The sequence below is a fragment of the Mesoplodon mirus genome, assembly GCF_964341445.2.
Source record: "Mesoplodon mirus genome assembly, chromosome: 1".
Lineage (NCBI taxonomy): Eukaryota > Metazoa > Chordata > Mammalia > Artiodactyla > Ziphiidae > Mesoplodon > Mesoplodon mirus.
In genome coordinates, this window is record NC_138976.1 from 51,434,596 (window position 1) to 51,455,934 (window position 21,339).

The following is a 21,339-nucleotide window of genomic DNA, read 5'->3' on the forward strand; positions in this document are numbered from 1 at the left end:
AACCCCGACGGCCAGGGCTGGCTTTGTATGGCTGCCAACTCAAAGACTCAGCTGAAAGCACACGCAGATATGAGTGAAGATCTGTTCAGAGTGATGCCTTGGGTAGACTGGTTAGGAAGACAGGTCTTCAAGTTTCAACCTTGGCTACCCGAATGAACTATGTGACTTTGACCAAGGGACTTAACCCCAGTTCTGTCATCTGTACAATGAGGAGAGTACCACTCACCCCATAAGACTGCTGTAAGGACTGAAGGAAGTCATGAGTTTAAAGCACTGAGCACAGTCTGGCACATAGAAAGAAGGGCCGGAGGTGTAGCTACCGCTCTCTTAGCAGCACAGTACACTTTCGTTGATTCCTTAAGGCTGGGATGCTACCGCCCCATCTTGCTCGCTGCATCTTTTGTGACCTGGCACTACTTCAATTATGCATTCATCAGGTTATTAATATGTATAAAGCCTTGTTCCAAAAATCATTTAAGGTGGCTAGTGTCAGTCTCCCCCTGGAATTCTTTCTCCGTCTAACAGACACAGCGACGTTAAGAAAAAAAGTTTTTAAAAAATGTTCAGGCCAGGTGCGCTCTTTACTCCGTGGTCTGTCTGTTCTTTGGAACAGAAGCTTCCGGGCCCAGAAGCGTGGCCTCCAGGATCACTGGGAGCAGCAATGTCCTCAGGGCTTCGAGGCCCTGAGGGCAGAAGGAAGTGCTCCGCACCCAGGGGGCGGGGCCGCAGAGACTCCTGGGCAGCTCACAAGTGAAGACCCTCAGCGATCTCGGTCTCTGGAACCAGCTCTGAATGGTCCAGTTCACCCAAGGAGATTGAACTGGGCTCGCGTTTTTGGGGAGCGTGTTGGGTGGCCCTGCTGTAGGCGAAGGCCGAATCATCCTCACTGGCTCTGCCCTGCACTGTGGGCGGAACTGAGGGCTCCTTACAAAGTCCTGCCCTGGGAGGCCCCACCCATGGAATTACCTGCTCTTCCCCCCCGCCCCCCCCCCGCAATTGTCAAGGCACTTGGGAAAAGGTCAATGTCATAGGTGCAGCTTTGTGGATTCTAGAAAGTGAGAGGAGAAACACTGCAGCAGGGGAGAGCTGGCCTCCCCTGGGTGGGTGAGATGCATGGCCGCCCTGTGCCCGAGGGTGGCAGGAGCTGCCCCCTTGTTTCTACCTTCTGAAGACTAGCTGTCCCACAGGGATTGGGCAGGAGAGTGGCTGGGGATGTTTTGTACTCGCTTGTTTGCTTTGCTTTTCTCCTCCTCTCTCTTGTTCCAGGGATTTCCCTGCAGCAAACAGCCTGATATTTTACTGGGCTCCCCCTTGAAGTGAAATACTGCCCTTCAGAGCTCAGGGAGACGCTGTCTGAGGGAGAGCTAACTGCCAGGCCACATTCTTAGCACCCAGCCCTGGGGCCCTCCGGGATCGTCTTTCTCTTCTTCCTTTTCCCCTGAGGCCTGTTCCCTTTCCCTGAGCGCTCTGTCTCCCATCCGGAGACACTTACATGGGGCCTGAAAGGATGAACAGGTGTGTTCTGGGCAGGCTAAGGAAGCGGGGCTCTCGTGCAGAAACAAACAGAAGCAAGGTATGTGCAAGGCTGGAGGGGGGCAGGTCCCAGAGTCCTGCAGTCACTTAACTTGCTGAGACTTTTTCTGGTAGGAGATGGAGGGAAGTGGAAACAAGCTTTGTGTGTTTTTGGATCTTCAGCAGCAGCTTTCCAGCCTGCGCTGCTGATGATACCAGGAGAGATTAGAGAGTGTAGGCCTTTGGCCTTGTCTACACGTTGGAATCACAAGGCAGCATGGGATCATGGGAAATTCTGAGTCCTCCAAACTGGATGATTCGGAGACAACAACTGATTTTGATCCCCGTCATCAAATACCTTGCACACCACCACTTCCTCCCTAAAGCCACCCGTGCCAGTTCCTCGAGTCCTTCTGACCCTGGTGTGGCCCTGCTTCTCACGGCGTCACGGTGCTAGAAGAGCCCTCGCTGAACCCTTGGCCCTGCCTGCGCTCAGGAATCGCCCCACGTTGCCCTGTGTGGCTCAGCTGCCCATCATAGCCTCCTTGCTGGTGCCAGCTCGCTTTTCTTCTGGTTCTCATCCTCCTTGCTCCTCCAGGAAAACTGCCGTTTCCAAAGGGACTCGCTTTGCTACCCGTGGGTTAGATCCCGAGATAAGGAAATAGCAAAATATCTGCTTGACCTCTGGTGTAGAAAGATGGCCAGAGGGAAATGGGTATGGTCAGGAGCTGAGGACCCCAGGGGGCGGGTGGGTTAGGGGTAGTTCTGGTGAAATCCTCGCATGGGCATCAGCAGCACTTTGCTTGGAATGGGGTGGTGGGGAGAGCAGACCCTTGAGCAATGGAATTTTCGAGATGGTCAACATTTTCAATCCACACACTTGTTAGGGGAGGGGAAAATAGCCAATAGCAAAAGAAACAAATGGATAATACGGTTACCACTTGGAGGTTTTAAAGCCTTTAAGAAATGGAATTTGTAGGATGCAAGGCTGCGTAGAAAGTCATTTTGCGGACCGGGCTGCCAACCCCCCCGGGGGCCTAACCAAGTTGTCGGGAATGAAGAAGTCTTCTCAGTTACAGGGTTTACTCGTATCCCATCCCCCCGACCCAGCCAGAAATGTGGTCCCTGTAATTCACGCTGCAGTTCAAACCCACTTTCCCAAATCTGTCTTCATCTGAGAGGAGGCTGAGGAGAGGTGAGGTGTGGCCATGTTCCAGCTTAGGGGGGGCTTCCGGGAACTGGGGGGCCCTGAGGCTGTGCTGCTGATTGGTTGCAAGGAAGCACATTAGAAAAGGAGCACCCCTCCTCCCGGCACCCCCTCTCCCTGCCCCGCACCTTGGCCCTTTTTGGTGGACTCACCGTTTTCCTTTGTCTTTTTGGCAACTATCACCTTAACATAGTGCCTTTAAAATGTGTTGGTGAAGTTCCATTACTGGAGAAGGAAAGTGTGTGTGTGTGTGTGTGTGTGTGTACACCTATGCTCTGTTAGATGAGAGGCAGTTGATGGAATACTTCCCTCTTTGTGCCCGATCTAACGATATGCTGTGTGTTTCAAGCTACCCTGTTTTCATGGTGGCTGGTGGTGGGAAGGACCCGCTAACACAAAGGTCATCTTCACGAAGCGCTGGGCCCAGTGTTCTCATTCTTATCACACTGCTGCGCCTTTTATACCCACCTTCCTTTCATCCCTTTGTGTCCTGTTCTTCCTAAATCATTGCTTTATTTCCAATATTTCTTCCTCCCCTTTCTCCTTCTTATTTCTCAGAATTAGCAGAAAGTTGGTGAATTAGAAACAAGAAATTGGCTTTAAAATGCTGTTGCTGTAGCACTTCTATGCCCAATATATGTTAAAACACTAGAAAAACAAAGAACCTCAGTCCTTTTATTTCTCCTCCCAGTGGAGTAATAGAAACAGGATGTTTTTTGTCTGCTTGCTTGTTTTTTTTGTTTTTTTTTTTGCAGTACACGGGCCTCTCACTGCTGTGGCCTCTGCCATTGGGGAGCACAGGCTCCGGACGCGCAGGCTCAGCGGCCATGGCTCACGGGCCCAGCCGCTCCGCGGCATGTGGGATCCTCCCGGGCCGGGGCACGAACCCATGTCCCCTGCATCGGCAGGCGGACTCTCAACCACTGCGCCACCAGGGAAGCCCTGCTTTTTGTTTTTGAGGCAACCAAATCTGATCCTTATCCTTCCACTTGCTAGCTGAGTGAACTTGGGCAAGTTACTTCAGTTCTCTGAGCCTCTGTTTCCTCATCTGTAAGTTAGAAGGAGCAATGCCTACTTCACAGAGTTTTGAGCAAGAAGTACACACAATAAATATAAGTGCCTCCACCATAGTAGGTATTCAGTTTGTATTTTCCTCTACCTCTCGTTTTACTGGGTCTTTAAGACCTAATAATTGTTCATCTTCATTGGATTTTCATCGAATTAGCAAATATTTGTACAGCCCCTTGTATGTGGCAGGCCTTGTGCACCAGGGTCCAAACAGAAACAAGGTATGGTTCATCTCTTCCAGAGCAATCTCCTGCTGGAACCAGGAATTAATAAAGTGTCATAGAACAACGTGAGAGGTACTATGGGCACAAGGGGAAACTAGAAGAGGAGCAGCTGAGACTTCTTGGGGACGGGGTGGGGAGGGTAGGAGATGGTGTTCCTGAGGGGGGAAATGGTCAAGGGTCTCGAAGGATGCTGGAGTTGGGAGAAAGGTGTTTTGGGAAGAGAGGAGCAAAGGAAAGCATATATAAGGGCATTGCTATGGGCTCAACGGTAGAGAAGGAGAGTTGGGGAGTGACGGCCAAGTGGTTGAGTAGTAGTCCACACCAATGCTAGACGCTAGAGTTGGGACTTAGTTTGAAAGCTGTGGAGAGCCATTTAGGTTTTAGGTTTACGTGGAGGAGAGCCAGTAATGCAAGAGGGATTTTCCTGAAGCACACTGAGGTGACTCTTAAGAAATCCTTGTGTACACAAGTTGCCTCTCTGAAATCAACATGGAGTGCAGAGTCCACAGGTCAGGAGTCCTGGCGCTGCCATTTATCAGTGGTCCCACCTTCGGCAAGTCGCTTCCTCCCTCACGGCCGGGTCTTCACATCTCTGGAATGAAGGTGTTGGACTAGATCACATCCAGGTGTCCTCCCAGCTTGAACAGTAGTCTATGATCCTGTGATTTTGTCACTCCTTTTTGGAGCTCATTTTATAATTCCTAATGTTACCTTATTCATATGGTTATGCTAGCATGATGACTGACACCTGGCAGACATCAGATTTCTTTCTTTATTCCATGTGAAAATTCGATTACTGGAATGTGTGATGGTATGGTGTAGTAAGCTAAGTCAGTCGGTTTCTTTGTAGTCTTGGTCAGGTCAGAAATTATTTGCGTGACCTGGAATAAATCATTTTACTTCCCTGGAAAGTTTATTCCCTCCGTGGCCAGTTCTCAAAATGGCTACACTGAGAGATAAGAGGAAGATTTGACTCATAGAATTCACACAAGTTTGTTCCATGTATATTAAAACAAACAAACAAAACTTTCAAATGCTAGCAAAGATCTCTATTTTAATTTTAAATGTTCTGGATCAGAAGTGGCTGAGTATCTTATGCAGAAGATATGCTGATTTCATCCACCACCACCATTCCCCACAAAGACTAGGCAAAATCATTTTAACTTCATTCCCAAAACTAACTATGATTTCAATGTGGAGATTTGGTCTACTTCTCTTTTTGTTTTTTAAATGACTGAAGCTTACTTTTGAGGAAAAATTACATGTATATTAAAAATATCTAAAAAGCTAGAGGATATGTGAAAGGCAAATATCAGAAATAGAAAACATATATTATTCCATTCACCCAGAGGTAAACTTATCATGCTGGACTCATGCTTTATATTTTTTCCTAATATAATTGGATCAAACCATACATACTGTTATGTGACTTGACCAAAATATCTCTCATCATATATTCCTATATAACAAAGTTTTAAGGGTCTGTTCAGATTCAGGCAAGATGAAATGGTGAGTTCCAGTGCTGGTAGAAAGCAGTGTGATGCAGGTGTGTGCAAAGTGATGGAGGAACCCCGGAAGGGAGCTAATTAACCCTTTCTGATCTTGAAGGATGTCAAAGTTTGCCAGGCATAGAAGGGCAGAAAGCATTTGCCAGATGGAAGAAACAAGCCGATGGGAAGCTACTAGAAACGTTACAGACCAGGGCCCTTGGAGTACGGGGAGGAGTCTAGTTTGCCTGATGGGTGTGGTGAGTGGGCTGGGCTTCAACAGGAGGTGAGCAGGGTGGGTGGATCCAGTTAAGAACAGCTTTGTTTGCCAGGCTGCAGAGTGTGGACTTTGTTCTGCTGAGAGTCGGGAATCAGGGACTTTGCAGAATCAAGTTCTGCCTTACATTAAAGCAGTGGTACCGACTGAGCACAACCAAAACCTGACTTTACTCTTTCCTTAAGAATGGATTTTTAAAAATCTGGGTGCTTGAAAAGTCTTCATGTACAAGCCAAATACAGTCTTTAGGAACATTTCTCAGAAAATTCACACTACCTCTGCAGAAACCTCTTAAGCACCTGTTGGAGCTCTTTAGTGGACTTAATACATGGTGGGTTCAGATAACTCCTGCAATGGCAAATTCATCCCTAGAGAGCAAACTGCATAGGAGTTGCTTAAGCTACTCTCCCCGATAGGAAGGAACGTGTTTGGCCCTGCTGGATGCCTGCAGGAGGGCTCTGATGAAGAGGAAAGCCATGGAACCCAATATTGTCTGGTTTTTTTTGGGGGGGTTTGGGTTTTTTTTTCTCAGAACCAGTTGGTTTTTAGCCAGCCCATTGGCGCCACCTAGTGGGGAATCGCTAGAATACAGCTGTGAAGGCTTGTAGGCTTTTGCAGGGCGGATCCAACTGAGACGTCCTTCCTCAAGTTTCAGATCTATTTCAACCATTCATTCCCTTAAGAATGTTAAGAGGCCTCATAGTAAACAGTTTTTCTCCTGCATTTGAGGCTGCACGGTGTGGTGAGGAAAGCACTGGTCCTGGCTTTTCACAGACTAACTCAGTGGCTTTGCTTAAGTCCCATATCCTCTCTCAATCTTTTCCCTCTTCTGCTTTCCTTAAAAAAAAAAAAAAAGTCTTCCATATTTCTAGTGTCTATAGTCTTTTAGTGGCATAATTGTTTTAGTATTTACCAATTGCACTTGTAACTCAAAGTGGCATCAGTCTGGATAAAGAAAAACTATCTCTTTGGCATTTTGAAAATTCAGGAACGATTGCAATTAATCATTAATTAATATAAGTCAATATCACTCAAATGAATATTCATAAGAATGTCTCAGAGGCTTTAAACCATGGTCATGTGGTGTAGTGGAAAGAGCTGGCCTTTGCATCCAGATAGACCTGAGTTTAAATCTCTACTTCTGCCACTTTCTGTGTGGCTTTGATAAGTTATTCTCTGTCTCTGTGCCTGTTTCCTCATCAGACCAATGGGGATGGCAAAGCTTACTTCACAGGATCAGGGTAAGGGTTACATGAAGTGATATCTGTAGGGCCGTGAGGGACACCAAGACTAAACAACAGCAAACCTTTGTTTGATGGAAGCAACTGTTACCATTTAAGCTGGGCAGCTTACTGTTCACCATACCTGTTCACCCTGAGCACATCACTTCTGCTCTGAGGCCTGGATTCCTCTTCTGTCAAAGTTTTACAGAGGCAATGATATTAATATAACGACCCGAAGCACCTGCAACTCACAGGGGCTTAACAAATGCTAGTTCCTTTCTTTCTGTAATCCTGACCCATTGCAAATAATTATGAGAATTAGTTATAAAGGCAAAGTTGTCTTCATGATCTCTCCTTCACTCTCTTGCTCTCACTCTTTCAAACACACCCGCACACACCCGCGCACACACACACACACTTTGTATTCCCACCTAATTCCCACCTAATTTTTCCCATCTCTGTCACAAAAAGTTAACCAAAAACACAAGAACCTTTGGAAGCTTAACAGAGGAACAGCAAATTCCTTTTCAGGTTGTCATCATCTATTTCCATCCCCCCACACCAGGTGCCTGGGTCCTTATTCAAATAGTTGTGCGCTTACCTGTCTCCCCACCCCTGCATCCCCATCCTGCCCTGCCCCCACCCCGCTCCACCCACAGCAGCATCAGATCCCTGGCAGGCTCCACCTCGACTGTGCTTCCCTCCAGCCACAGCCCCTATTCTCCAGTCCCCCTTCTCCCAGCCTCACCTGTCAGACTCCTCCTCCTCTAGGTTGTGGAGTCCATCTCAGTGGGTACGTTATCAGAGAAGTCCTCTCAAGGCTCTGCCTTCCCAGCACAAAGTGGCCGCTGCCATGTTTGTGCTTCTGGAGAGATCAGGAAAGGGAATGAATGCGTACTCTGTCCATGAACACTTTTTAACCTTCCCACTCACCTCAAGTAGGCATCACTGGTCTGTTTCACAGATGAGGACACTGGGAGCCCATTCATTACTGGATTACACAAACATTTTATCCACCATCACTTGCCAGGCACTGGGGACACAGCACAGACCACAGACACAGCCCTTTTCTTGGTGGGTCTTACAGGATCTTACAAGGGATGAATCCAGGAGGCAGGAATGAAACAGAAAGACTATCCTGGTTGTGAAGAAGGGTGCTATGAAAGAGCAGAAGAGGAGGTGATGCCCTATCCTGGAGGTTCGGAAGGGTATCCCTAGGTATCCCTAGAAAGGGGCCACTTCAGCTAAGACCCAAAGCCTCAGGGAGGTCACACAGGGTGCTAGTGAGGGCAGAGTGGGATGGGTGGATTGGGTTCTACCATGCGTCACCTCCTCCTCTAAATATTAATATTTATATCATTGTATTTTTTTTTGTGTGTGTGTGGTACGTGGGCTTCTCACTGTTGTGGCCTCTCCTGTTGCGGAGCACAGGCTCCGGACGCGCAGGCTCAGCGGCCATGGCTCACGGGCCCAGCTGCTCCGCGGCATGTGGGATCCTCCCGGACCGGGGCACGAACCCGTGTCCCCTGCATCGGCAGGCGGACTATCAACCACTGCGCCACCAGGGAAGCCCTATCATTGTATTTTATATCATTTTCTCCCTGATAGACTGTAGCTCCTTGAGAACAGTGACCTCATCTCCCAGGCACCTGGTCCATAGCATAAGTACTGAGCATAAGTAAATGGTCACTTAATTTTTCAATATATGTATCTCTACATAATTGCCTTGCTTAATATTATAAGGGTGCCAAAGTACCTAAATTCTGTTCTGTATATTTGGTTGTTTTTTTTAACCAGCACATTGGTATGGTTTTCTAATAGAGTCTCTGAGCAGCTGGCATGCGTATTCGCCAGCTCCTGTTACTCAGATGTTTCCTATTTGATAGGGGGCGCTGGAGGGTGAGCTGGGGTCACCGTGCAAGAGAGGTAGCAGCTGGCATCAGCTCTGCAGCAGGTGGACCTCAGAAGCAGCTCATTCATCTAACTAAAACATATGAAACGTGTCCTCCTAAATGCCACAAGGCACAAGTCTCCTTCCCAGCCTGCGACCCAGGACATTCTTGAGGATGAAAGAGGAGCTGCTGCCCTGTGCCAGGCACTGCTAGTGAGGGTTTCTTCTTCCTGACACCTTGGAGCTCACAAGTAGAGCTAACCCACATGCCCGTCGCCCATGTGTGCGTGCACACACACACACACACACAGGTGTACAAACTGGCTCCCTGCACGCAGGCCTCCGGGTGGGCTCAGGTGGAGGGCATGGCTGATCCACAGTGGGAGGGGTGGGAGTGCCTGAAGGCCTCCCAGGCAGATCAGAGTCATCTTGCTGGAGTTGGGAAAATGGATGGCAATTAGCCAAGTAAAGAGAGCAGGGCGAGGTAGGAGCAGGCCACGGGCGAGGGTCTCGCCTGTGCAGAGACCCAAAGAAGGAGAACAGATGCCACATTTGGGGTCTATAAATGCCCACAAGAGCATTTATAGAAAGGCCAGCTGGTTGTGGTTAACGGTCAGACACACTGGGATAGTCTTCCTTTCTATTAAGAAATGTCCTTCCTCCCACTTTTCTTGACTTGTACCTATCCTCCATTTTTTTATCTTTGATTGAAACTTAGGTAAAGAGAAATTGTGCTCTACTCTAAGGAAAACAGCCATCTAAATCCAATTATCATATCAATCAGTAAGTGATACTTCACTCCTGATGGGGAGACTGCTGGGAGTGGTGGAGACTGGGGCAAACTGGAGAGTGTATTCTGCATCTGAAGAGGACAGCAATTCTCAACTCAGCCGCCCAGTGGCTCCAGATCTTGCAATTTTTCCAAAACACAGAGCAACCTGGATTTTTGGCAAGTTAGCTGAGGTTTTTAAACATTGCTTTGATTTTAAAAAAAAGCCTGCAGCCAGTGGAACACATCTGTATGCTGAGCCTTATTCCTGGGCCATGCTTGCAACCTCTTGTTTAAAGGCTCCAGAGATTGCCAGGGTATTTTCAGAATCCTTCAACAAGTCATTGCTCTGCTTATAGTTACTCCTAACCATCCTTCTCCCCCTGCTTTCCAGAAAGAGATGACGAGCAGGATGTGTCACTAACGCCCCATCTTACCCTACGGAAGAAAGAGGAAAAGCTGTTTCCTCCTGGAGTCCCGGGCCGGCAGGAGGGAGACCTCCCTGGCTGAAAAGGCGCACCTACTCCCAGGAGCAGGCAAGCTGGAGACCAGCGGTGACTCCTGAGAGATGTTCCCCGCGCACTTCGTGTGCTCTTAACCGTCTGAGTGCTGCTAGCCGTGACCTGTGGACCTGGCCAGGAGAGAAGGACGGCCCCTCACCCATCCTGGAGGAAGGAAGCCTCTGCACTTACATGCGTGTCGCAGTTCTGCCTGTGACCTGCCACCTAAGCTTTACTGGAATTCAGGTTTTGAGACTGAGATACTTACTTGTACTTTTCCACTTACCTGTCTCGTCAGCCGGCTCCCTTTTCTGTAACGTGTTTTCTAAGTACCCAGTGAATTTTGGAACTCTGGATGCACAGCCAATTTTTCTCTAACAAGCCTTCCTGTGCGGTCCCTGTAGGCTCTGGCCCTGGTGCCGTGGTCTTGGCTGGGAGGTCTGAGGCCCGTCCCACAGCATCAGTGCAATTTCCCCCATAAACAGTTTGACCAGGGACCACTCCACGGCGTGGCTTGTCTTGCCCCAGATAAGGTCTGCACCCTTTCATTGCAGGGAAGAGACTGCTCTCTAGCCTAAGGCTAACTAGTTACCAGTTCACCCTCAACAGAATGTGCTTTTTGTAACCACACCATTCCTTGTCTCTTCCGTTCAAGATATTTTTTTTCCCCTGTTTCCCCAAAGAGAGAAATAAAAGGAAGTTATAAATGACCAAGAATGATCAGCAGATGCCCTGAGCCAAATTAGTGCAGTGTTTGTTCATTACTAAAGGGTGTGGTGGCTGTCTTCACACAATACTGAAATTTCAGTGAAAAAAAAAAAAAAACCAACAAAAGTACAATGGGTAATTTGGTGCCTGTAGCTCAAATGCCCCGCCCATTGATTCATAATCTTCCCAGCCGGCCCTCTGAGTTTCTAGATCCAGCCGATGTTTTCTTCCTCTTCCTCCGCGCTCTCCCTTCCTTTGCCCTATGATATTATGGCACAAAGTTAATTTCTGCCCGGATGATGCTTGCGCCACAGTTGCCAAGGTAACAGTGGAGCTGGAGCCAACTTTCTTCTCCCATCCTTCCCAGTGTTTCTATCCCAGTAGACAGAATCATTCTGTGCTACATCCTGCGTTTTGGAAGCTAAGTGACTTTTAGCTGAAGCACTGTTGCCTTCTGTGATTCATTCGCAAAACCGTGGTGGTCCTGAGAGCCTATGACTAGGGGGTGATGATACTTCCAGTGAGCATTTGAATTCGACAAAATAGCAGTTGGTGGAGGGATGTAGATAAGAATGTATTAGGGCATTTCAATGTAATACTGATTAAAGAATAACTCAACAGCTCTGATTTTGTTTCATTGCATGTAATGTGTTAAAGCCATTTGGAGCTGCCGCGAGAGCCTAGAAAGGCATGAAGTCTTTTCTTGGTCCAGACTGAGAAAGCGTCAACTGTCTGGACACTGTGGCATTCTGTGTTGACCTAACCCGGCAGACCAACCCTTGCTTTGTATCTCGTCAAAGTTGTCTCATGGAATCCAAGTGCTGCTACCTCTCTCTATATTGTTGGGCTCTGATCAACAACAAACATACCTTTTTTGTTTTTTGTTTTTTTGCTTCCTAAGTAACTTTGAGAGGACAAGATAGGCAAAGAATTTTCTCAGCATCGTTTTTGGCTGAAAGGATATCTGACTGTCCGAAGCATCCAGAGATTAGACAAATGAGCCCGTCTTCCCGACCTATGCACGATGCAGTTAGTGCCACATGGGAGTGTTGAGCAGTGAGACAGAGAAGTGACAGCATGGAGCCCAGGCCCTGGGAGGATCTCTGAAGCTCTGCACAATGGAAAACACAGGAGTTTTGCATTAAAAAGTTGACTAAGTTGGGCTTCCCTGGTGGCGCAGTGGTTGAGAGTCCGCCTGCTGATTCAGGGGACGCGGGTTCGTGCCCCGGTCCGGGAGGATCCCACATGCCGCGGAGCGGCTGGGCCCGTGAGCCATGGCCGCTGAGCCTGCGCATCCGGAGCCTGTGCTCCGCAACAGGAGAGGCCACAACAGTGAGAGGCCCGCGTACCGCAAAAAACAAACAAACAAAAAGTTGACTAAGTTCCTGTATTTCAATAATGCCTGATCAAGTAGGATGCTGGACTATGAAGACTTCTGTTATAAAGTCTTTTGAAGGTTATTTTCTGTTAACTGTTCGTGCATATGCAATTTCCACTCAATTAAAAAAAGTTCAGATTTTTTTAAAACTTCTTGGAACCATTTCCTCCTGGTTATATTGTTCGCTGCACTAATCGGCACTTCTAGGGTTAGTGCTGGCAAACCACTCTTATGTTTTAATTACAGACTGTTCCTATTCCCGCAGAACTTTGTTTGGCAAATTCTGAAGAAAATCATTACAGCCGATCTTTTATCTCTTTGGCCTGACTACATCCTAAGTACCTCTCCTGGCAAATGGAGATCTCAGCTCTTCAGGCATCTCCTACTCTCTGGGTCTGAGATTGACATCTTGCTTCTTCCTCCTAACCTGGCTCGCTCTCCCTCATTTCCCACTATTTTTTTTTAGTTGAGTAATACATGTATCCATGATTTTCTTTTTTTTTTTTTTTGAGAAATGTCAAAGTGGAAATTTCAAAAAGGAAAGATTACAATGACATCCATATACCCTTAGTTGTCATTCTCTTTAGTTAATGGATTAGAGTCCTTCTTTTATGTATGTGTGAGGTGTGTGTGTATGTGTGTGTGTGTGTGTGCGTGCGTGTGTGTATGTGGGTCTTTGATGACACTGACATTATTAAAGAGTTCTGGCTGGTTTGTTTGTAGAATGTTCCACAATCTGGCATTTTTTTCTGATTGTTTCCTCATTATTAGAGTCAGGTTAAACATTTTTTAGCAAGAATACTATGTAAGTGATGTTGTTTCTTTCCTTTTGCATCATATCAGGAAGCATATAATGTCTAGATGTCTCTTTTTATGATAAATATTAAGCTTGATCAGTGGGTTGAGGTGTTATCTGCCTGATCCATTCATTATACAGTTCCATAATTCATTATAAAGATCTGAAATTCCATATGCATACATTTTATAGAGTGTGAGAGTGTACATATGTGCTTTCCCAATATTCACAAAGAGGTCCAGGATCTCCAAAAGATTATAGCCATTGCAGTTAGATGAAATAGCAGTGACAGAGAATTCATCTTTTCCCATTTAACAGAAAGAAGAGGACACAAAAAGTTTCCCTCTGTAGGTAGAGCATGAGTATGCTGACTAATGAGAATTTATGTAGTCCCTGAAGCCAGAGTTAAAATATATATAACTTTTTTTTCCTCCCATCCTCAGTGACCTCCCATTCAGACCGATGTTTTATTTTAGAGAGCGTGTATTTTCATTGATGGTGATTGCCCAAGGGTGCAAAAATTGATTTGGGTGGGGAGGAAATCTTATATATTAGACTGGAGCATGGCCTGACCATAGTACATATACAGATATGAAGTATATATGTAGTATTAAATTTCCGTAGGGATAGGGAGATGATTAAGAATAAAATGTCTAAAAAGGCTCTTTAGGAGGATGATAATTTTTAAAAATTGAGAAATACCCATCTGGAGTCAGTTTCTACTTCTGAGATTTCTCATTTTCTCTTCCTGGGGTGTTTGCTCATTTCTGAGGGCCAGGATGAATGGAAGTAACTTCGAGAGATTTCTTAAGCCATTCCTTCTACCCTCCCAAACCACACCAGTAATATTCCAGGTGAAAAACCAATTCTCCTCTCAATGATCTTCAGGCACAGAAATTCTGTAGCATCCTCTGGTATAACCCACAGACCAGATTCCATCTGAAATCCTTCCATTCAACTTGAGTTAAACTATTATCTTTGCGTTTCAGCTCACCTTTTCTAGTATCCCACATTAAGATCCAAAGACTGTATAAGTAAACACATACTAAATGAGAGCTTTATTTGCATGTCCACTAAATACTTGAAGACTGTTACCAGCTGTCTTTCAGCCTTCCTCCATTTATCATCTCCCAATGGCGGAATTCTCTTGGAAGTCTCGTTGCCCCACTGCTAACATTTCTATACTTCAGCCTGAAACCTTCCTAAAGCTCTCCATGTCACTGTGCGTTATGGATGTAACTAGCAGTGAACATTAAGAAATTACTGCATGCTTTCTCCAAACTATGTTGTGTCTTTGCTAGCTCTTGACTTGATTTTATACACTTATAAATTTTCTTTTCTGTTGTATTTGCCCACACTAAATCCTTATCTATATTCTGTTCCACCATTTTGCTTTATCTTCTTGAGCTTCCTTCCTTCCTACCTTTAGCATTCCCTGTAAGATCACACTGAGTTATTTTGTTTTAATTCCCTCTTTAATTGGCAAAGCATTAGGGGACGTGGATAGAATTTCTCTTATCTTTTTGTGGTGATTATGTCATTCTGGTCATTAATGGAAGCACATCACTTCCTATGGTCTCTAACCTTACACTGCTTCCACACCCTATGGGTATCACACTGAGAAAAAGAAATATCATAGGAAAAGTACAGCCACCAAGGAATGTGTACAAAGGCAGAATCACTAAAAGGAGTCTGATGTGTCACTTGGTTAATACTGTTGTCTTTTGTGCTTTGATCATTTTAGTTCTTAATGAAATAGGTGATTCTCTCCTAGAATTAGCGAAACAAAGCGTGTTTTGGAACTAATGGGTTTTTTTCCCTGCTTTTAAAAATATATCAACAAAAAAACAACAAGTTGTTTCTCTCTGGGCAGTTATTAATTCTGGGTAAGCAGTTTTCAATGAATAAATAAGGATTTTTGTAACTTTTAGAGGGAAGAGTCCATTTCTAATCTGACAGTTAAGCTGTTTTACTAGCTTTTAATGTTCTAATTTCAAAGTTTTTCAGTATCTTTTCTAATTGCATCAGAAAAAAGATTTAGCATATCTTTAGTTCCATTTGTGATTAAATTAAGGATTTGGTTAAAAGAACAGACTAACAATTAAAAACAATTAAAATGCAAGATAAAACTAAAGGATATTTATGAAATCAGTTTTATGTGAGCTTAGGAATTCAAATGTTACAAATAAAAGACACATAATCATATACTATTTTGTCTTTTTTATGTGTTCATTTTATTTCTTTAACAAACATATTCTTTATCCTGCAATGATCCTGGAACAAATAGATGCAAAGAAAGGTTAACTCTACAAAAAACTAATTCAAAATTTATTTTAGAACACATGCACATATTTGTATTTTAGCAGAAGTTCCTTTATTCTATTACAAATTTTCCTGGGAGGGTGTCATGCATATTGTGTAGCTTCTCAACAGATTAATGTTGTACATCTTTTTTCTTGCAGTAGGATTCAGTATTAAGTTTGGTAACAGCCTGGCATATAAAGGTAATAAGTCTAGATTATAGAAAAAGCTCATCAACCAGAGTAAACAAACCTGAGGTTTAATCTCAGGTTTGCCACTACCTTATTTGTATGACCTTGGGTAGTATATTTAACTGTTCCATGCCTCAGATTTCTGAACTGCAACTGGGGTCCTAGATTTGTTCCCATGTAGCTTATAATTATTTTTGGACACTGATGTAAGATTAAAATATTAACATATTTGGAAAAGCAGAAATATGCAAATTCTGTATACTTATACATTATTGATATTAGTACATTTCCAGTCACTATGTAATAATTGTAAATGACTCCAAAAGTAGCCCCTGTTCCTAATAGCAACAATAGAATACTATGTCTGACAAAAGCTGTTTGTGACGAGGTGATTTCTAGACACAGGGCAGTGAGGAACGAGATTTCTGGAACTCAGTCACACATATAAGGGTTTCTCTGTTTTCAGTTCCACTGTCTGAAATGTATACCAAGAAGTGACAAAGAGGCGGGCTATGGACTGAATTTGTCCTGCAGGCATGTTTTGTTGGACCTATGTAGATTGTAGTTGTTGTTGTTGTTTTACTAGTACCGACATTTAAAAATCAGAAAATTTGACACATGAAAATCAGAATTTCTGGCTTCTCTTACAAAATCAGAAGATCTGGCCACACAAGGCTTTTTTTTTTCAGGAATTGGCTGAGAAGTGGCTGACCCATTTTGATGGGGTTGTCTCTCTAATGTACCACTGTCCTCACCACTCCCTGTTGCTGCACAAACATGTGGCTGGTTGTCAGTTACCACTGTCCTCTTACACTGGGATGCTTCACTCGTGTATGTTTCTTGCCACTCCCCTAAGGCATGTCAGGTCACAGCCCCTGCTTTACCATGTCTAGAGAGGCCCCTGAGGAAACCATTATTTTAATTTTCAAATGTATCCCCATACACATTGAATACCTGGTGTATTATTATATTCTCCCTAGTAACCTACATTGTATTAATGATAATAAATGGAAAACTGTCTTAGAAGACAATAAATTCAAACCAGATGCCTTCAGTCCTTCCACCCAACAACAGCAAAATTGATACTCCCATAAGAAGCTTGCTTCCCGTGGAAGCTAAGCCGATCATTAAATCTATGCAATCTTTCAATAACCTAAATTCTTAAATTTCAACTTTGCTTCCAAGCAGACTTCATTGCTACATTGACCAAAATGATAAAGAACTGTCATTGGGAAGCAATCGTAGTGTCATTTATAACAATTAGATATTTTATCTGATTTTTCTATTTCATTGTGAAGTAGATTTTAACAGAACACGTTATTTTAACAGAAACTTCTTGTTTTAATGCAGCATTCATCATCTAACTGAGTTTTAATGAGGACAAAAAAAACCCCCAAAATTCCCAGTACTTAATAAATTAAAACCCAAATGAGGACATCCAATTCAATCTAATTAAACTTTGATTGAGCATATAAATATTACTGCATACTAGATTAAGTTGAATAACTGCTCCAGAGTAAATCGTATCATATAACTGAGATGTGACCTCACCTATAACCAAATCAGCAAAGGATAAGAGTGTAAGCATTTTCAAGAAATATATAGAACATAGAGGCACAAAGGTATCAACAGAATCCTATGTTTATTAACCCAGAAACAATATTTTGGATAACTGTTTCTCCATAACTGTGCATATAATGTCTCTACAATGATGTATTTAGTCTTGCTAAACACTACATGCTGACATCCATCCATAAGAGGCAGCAGCATTTAGAAAACTCGTCCATTGTGACTTGTTTATTTATCTAAAGGCTAATTATTTCACTTAGGGCAAAGTTGCTGAGGTCTTTTAGACAGGATGAAATTTGGTGGGAGAAGTTAACATTGGCTGGACATGAGGAACTGGGCCGCCCACTCCTGCCCAGTCTGTGGATGAGAATATAGTCCCTTCTTTGCTCAAAACCTCAGATTAAAACCCTCAGTTCCCCTCTGTCCCTCCTCTCCTTGCTGGCGTCACACATGCCGGTCACATTCACACTTATGGCCTCTGCGCTGGCCGTTCCCCTGCCTGGATGCTCTGCCCCCAAATACCCTCATGTCTAATTCCTTCTCCCCTCAAGTCTTTGCTTGAATGTCACCTTCTCACTGGGGCCTCTGCTGGTCACACCTGCCCACCAAGACTCACAGTCTCCCTTTCTCTGGTCAAATTTTCTTTTTCCCATAGCATCTATGTTGTGTAATTTATTTGCTAGGTTTATTGTGTATTGTCTGTCTCTCCCAACTAGAATATAAATTCTATGTCATCAGGGATCTCTATTTTGTTGATTGATGTATACCTAGCACCTAGAGAGTGGACACAGTTTTGTTTCTTCCTTTCCAATCCTTACATTTTCTATTTTGTTTTCTTGCCTTATTGCACTAAATAGCACCTCTGGTACAGGTTTAGTAAAAGCACCTACATATTACAGTTTGGTCTTTACAGAATATTTACCAATCTATGCTTTAGACCCTAGGTTTAAGTGTGAAAAAAAATCATGAAAGAACTAGGACAAAAAGGTTTATTTTTAAAATAACCTCAGAGTGGGGAGGGATAAACTAATTTAAATAAGAAATGGCATGGTACTGCTTACAAAAAAATAAATAGGTATGAATTGAGGGGAGGGAGGGAGGGAAGATGGAAGGGGAAATAAACTAAAGAGTGGAGGAAGGTTGATTGGATGGAGCTTGTGGGATGACAAAGAAGAGAGTTATTTTAGGAGACACTAAAGGAGTGTTGGGGAGAAATTTGGATAAAGAAGATTTTAAGGAAGTTTTGTATTATGTATTGTATTATTATATTGTATTATGTAGTATTTTGTATTCCCTTTTCGTGGCCTCTTTATGAGACTTCACTCAAGGCACATCTTACTTTACAAACTTGTAATAAGACATTAGACTATACAACTAAGCTTTGTTTACTGTGTGCCAGTCACTGTGCCAAGTGATTTACATGCCATATCTCATTCAATGATTATAACAACTCCATGAGGTGAGTGCCATAATTTCCCCCACTTTACTGGTGAAAAAACTGAGTCTCAAAGAGATGAAATATTTTGCTCAAGGTCAAACTGATAGTTAGTGAAGGAGCAGAGATGTGAACCCAGAAAACCAGACTCAATGCCGGGACTCTTATCCACTATATATTTCTCCTGGTATTGGCCTTTTCATGGTACCAGAGAAAGGATATGGCAGCTTGTGAGTAGATAGAGGCTCATTCTGAGCTCCTGGAATGGTACAAGGACAAAGTAAGTGTTGGCCAGGCTTTCCTGGAGGCAGCTGGTACACTATTCTGCAGTATTCATCTGGAGAAAGGGAATGCATTAATGATAGTAGGAGTTTATAAAGTAAGTTAATTCAGAGGCGTGAGTGTTTGTCATCAGGACACAGAAGAAAAGAACAGGAGACAGCAGAATATTGACCTCCTTGCAACCACACAAGTGAGGTGAGCCAAGAGCAGGCAGGAATCTAAGTCACAGTAGAGCCTGAACTGAGCAAGTGCTCCCCTTGGTTGCCCTGACAATGGGACCTCCTTCCATTAAAATGTTATTATCATGTGGAAAGACACATGCATACAAAGTAAACAGTAATTCGGTGCAGAGCAAAAGTGTCAGGGAGGAGTTTGGGAGGAGTTTGTGTAACAGATAGAGGATCAGACCTTAAGGGAAAGAATTTCACTTATGTATTAAAAAGTTGATGTTCTCAGGATGTCTTGGGTTCTGCAGACCTATTGTGCAGGATGCTGTCCATGTAAACAATAAGTTATACACCTGCAGTTTTATGCTTCCTCACCTCTCCTGCCTGATGCCCTCACTGTACGGAAGGACAACCCTAAGAAGCAGAGTGGGCAGGTCTATAAGAGCCATGCACCAGGGTCCATTTCCAGGCTCTCTTTGTTCCATTGGACAAAGGACAAGGCAGCACAATCCTACCGGGCCTGTAGCATGTTCTCCATGAATTTTTATTAGGATGGCCTTTTGCCAATATCCCCAACTTAGTCTCCAAATCACTCAGTCCTTCAGCTTATAAAATGGGTTGTTATAAGAAACAGTCCCATGAAATTCATTAATGAGCCTCACAGAAGTTTTTATTCAGCATTTATTTTAGCACCTACTACGTGCAAGGGTCTGGGGATACAGCAGTAAATAAGATACACTGAGTCTCACAGAGCTTATATTCTAGCAAGGGGAGACTACCAGGAAACATTATTTGCATGCAAATAACGCCTTATGATCAGGATGAATCCTCCAAGGGTAAGCTCAAGGCACTATATAAGAACAGGAGAACCTGGATTTGGTTAAAGATGGTGGAGTAGAAGCACGTGTGCTCACTCCCTCTTGTGAGAGAACCAGAATCACAACTAACTGCTGAATAGTCATGGCAGGAAGACACTGGAACTCACCAAAAGAGATACCCCACATCCAAAGACAAAGGAGAAGCCACAGTGAGACAGTAGGAGGGACTCAATCACAATAAAATCAAACCCCATAACTGCTGGGTGGGTGACTCACGAACTGGAGAACACTTAGACCACAGAAGTCCACCCACTGGAGTGAAGGTTCTGAGCCCCACGTCAGGCTTCCCAAACTGGGGTCCAGCAACGGGAGGAGGAATCCTCAGAGAATCAGACTTTGAAGGCTAGTGGGATTTGATTGCAGGACTTTGACAGGACTGGGGGAAACAGAGACTCCACTCTTGGAGGGCACACACAAAGTAGTGTGCACATCAGGACCGAGGGGGAAGGAGCAGTGACCCCATAGGAGACTGAACCAGACCTACCAGCTAGTTGTTGGAGGGTCTCCTGCAGAGGCAGGGGGTGGCTGTGGCTCACCATGGAGACAAGGACACTGGCGGCAGAAGTTCTGGGAAGTACTCCTTGGCATGAGCCCTCCTGGAGTCCACCATTAGCCCACCAAAGAGCCTGTAGCCTCCAGTGCTGAGTTGCCTCAGGCCAAACAACGAACAGGGAGGCAACTCAGCCCCACCCATCAGCAGACAATGGATTAAAGTTTTACTGAGCTCTGCCCACCAGAGCAACACCTAGCTCTACCCACCACCAGTCCCTCCTATCAGGAAGCATGCACAAGCCTCTTAGATAGCCTCATCCACCAGAGGGCAGATGGCAGAAGCAAGAAGAACTACAGTCCTACAGTCTGTGGAATGAAAACCACATTCACAGAAAGATAGACAAAATGAAAAGGCAGAGGGCTATGTACCAGATGAAGGAACAAGATAAAACCCCAGAAAAACAACTAAATGAAACGGAGATAGGCAACCTTCCAGAAAAAGAATTCAGAATAATGATAGTGAAGATGATCCAGAACCTCGGAAAAAGAATGGAGGCAAAGATTGAAAAGATGCAAGAAATGTTTGACAAAGACCTAGAAGAATTAAAGAACAAACAAAGAGAGATGAACAATACAATAACTGAAATGAAAAATACACTAGAAGGAATCAATAGCAGAATAACTGAGGCAGAAGAATGGATAAGTGACCTGGAAGACAGAATGGTGGGATTCACTGCCATGGAACAGAATAAAGAAAAAAGAATGAAAAGAAATGAAAACAGCCTAAGAGACCTCTGGGACAACATTAAATGCACCAACATTTGCATTATAGGGGTCCCAGAAGGAGAAGAGAGAGAGAAAGGACCTGAAAAGTATTTGAAGAGATTATAGTCAAAAACTTTCCTAATGTGAGAAAGGAAATAGCCACCCAAGTCCAGGAAGCACAGAAAGTCTCAAACAGGATAAACCCAAGGAGAAACACGC

The 21,339-nt window shown here is 44.3% G+C and overlaps 1 protein-coding gene across 3 annotated transcripts in view; it reads left to right on the forward strand.

Moving 5' to 3' along the window:
- The window catches only part of MOB3B (MOB kinase activator 3B), a 233,812-nt gene that overhangs the window by 194,096 nt on the left and 18,377 nt on the right, over positions 1-21,339 (forward strand). Inside the window, exon 4 of one of the 3 annotated variants that reach the window (XM_082602944.1) lies at positions 10,053-15,228. The exons of the other annotated variants lie outside the window; for them this stretch is intronic. Coding sequence (XP_082459070.1) covers positions 10,053-10,082 — 30 coding nt within the window. The 3' untranslated portion in view covers positions 10,083-15,228. Of the gene's footprint in view, positions 1-10,052; positions 15,229-21,339 lie in introns of those variants that run through there. 3 annotated transcript variants of the gene reach the window in all.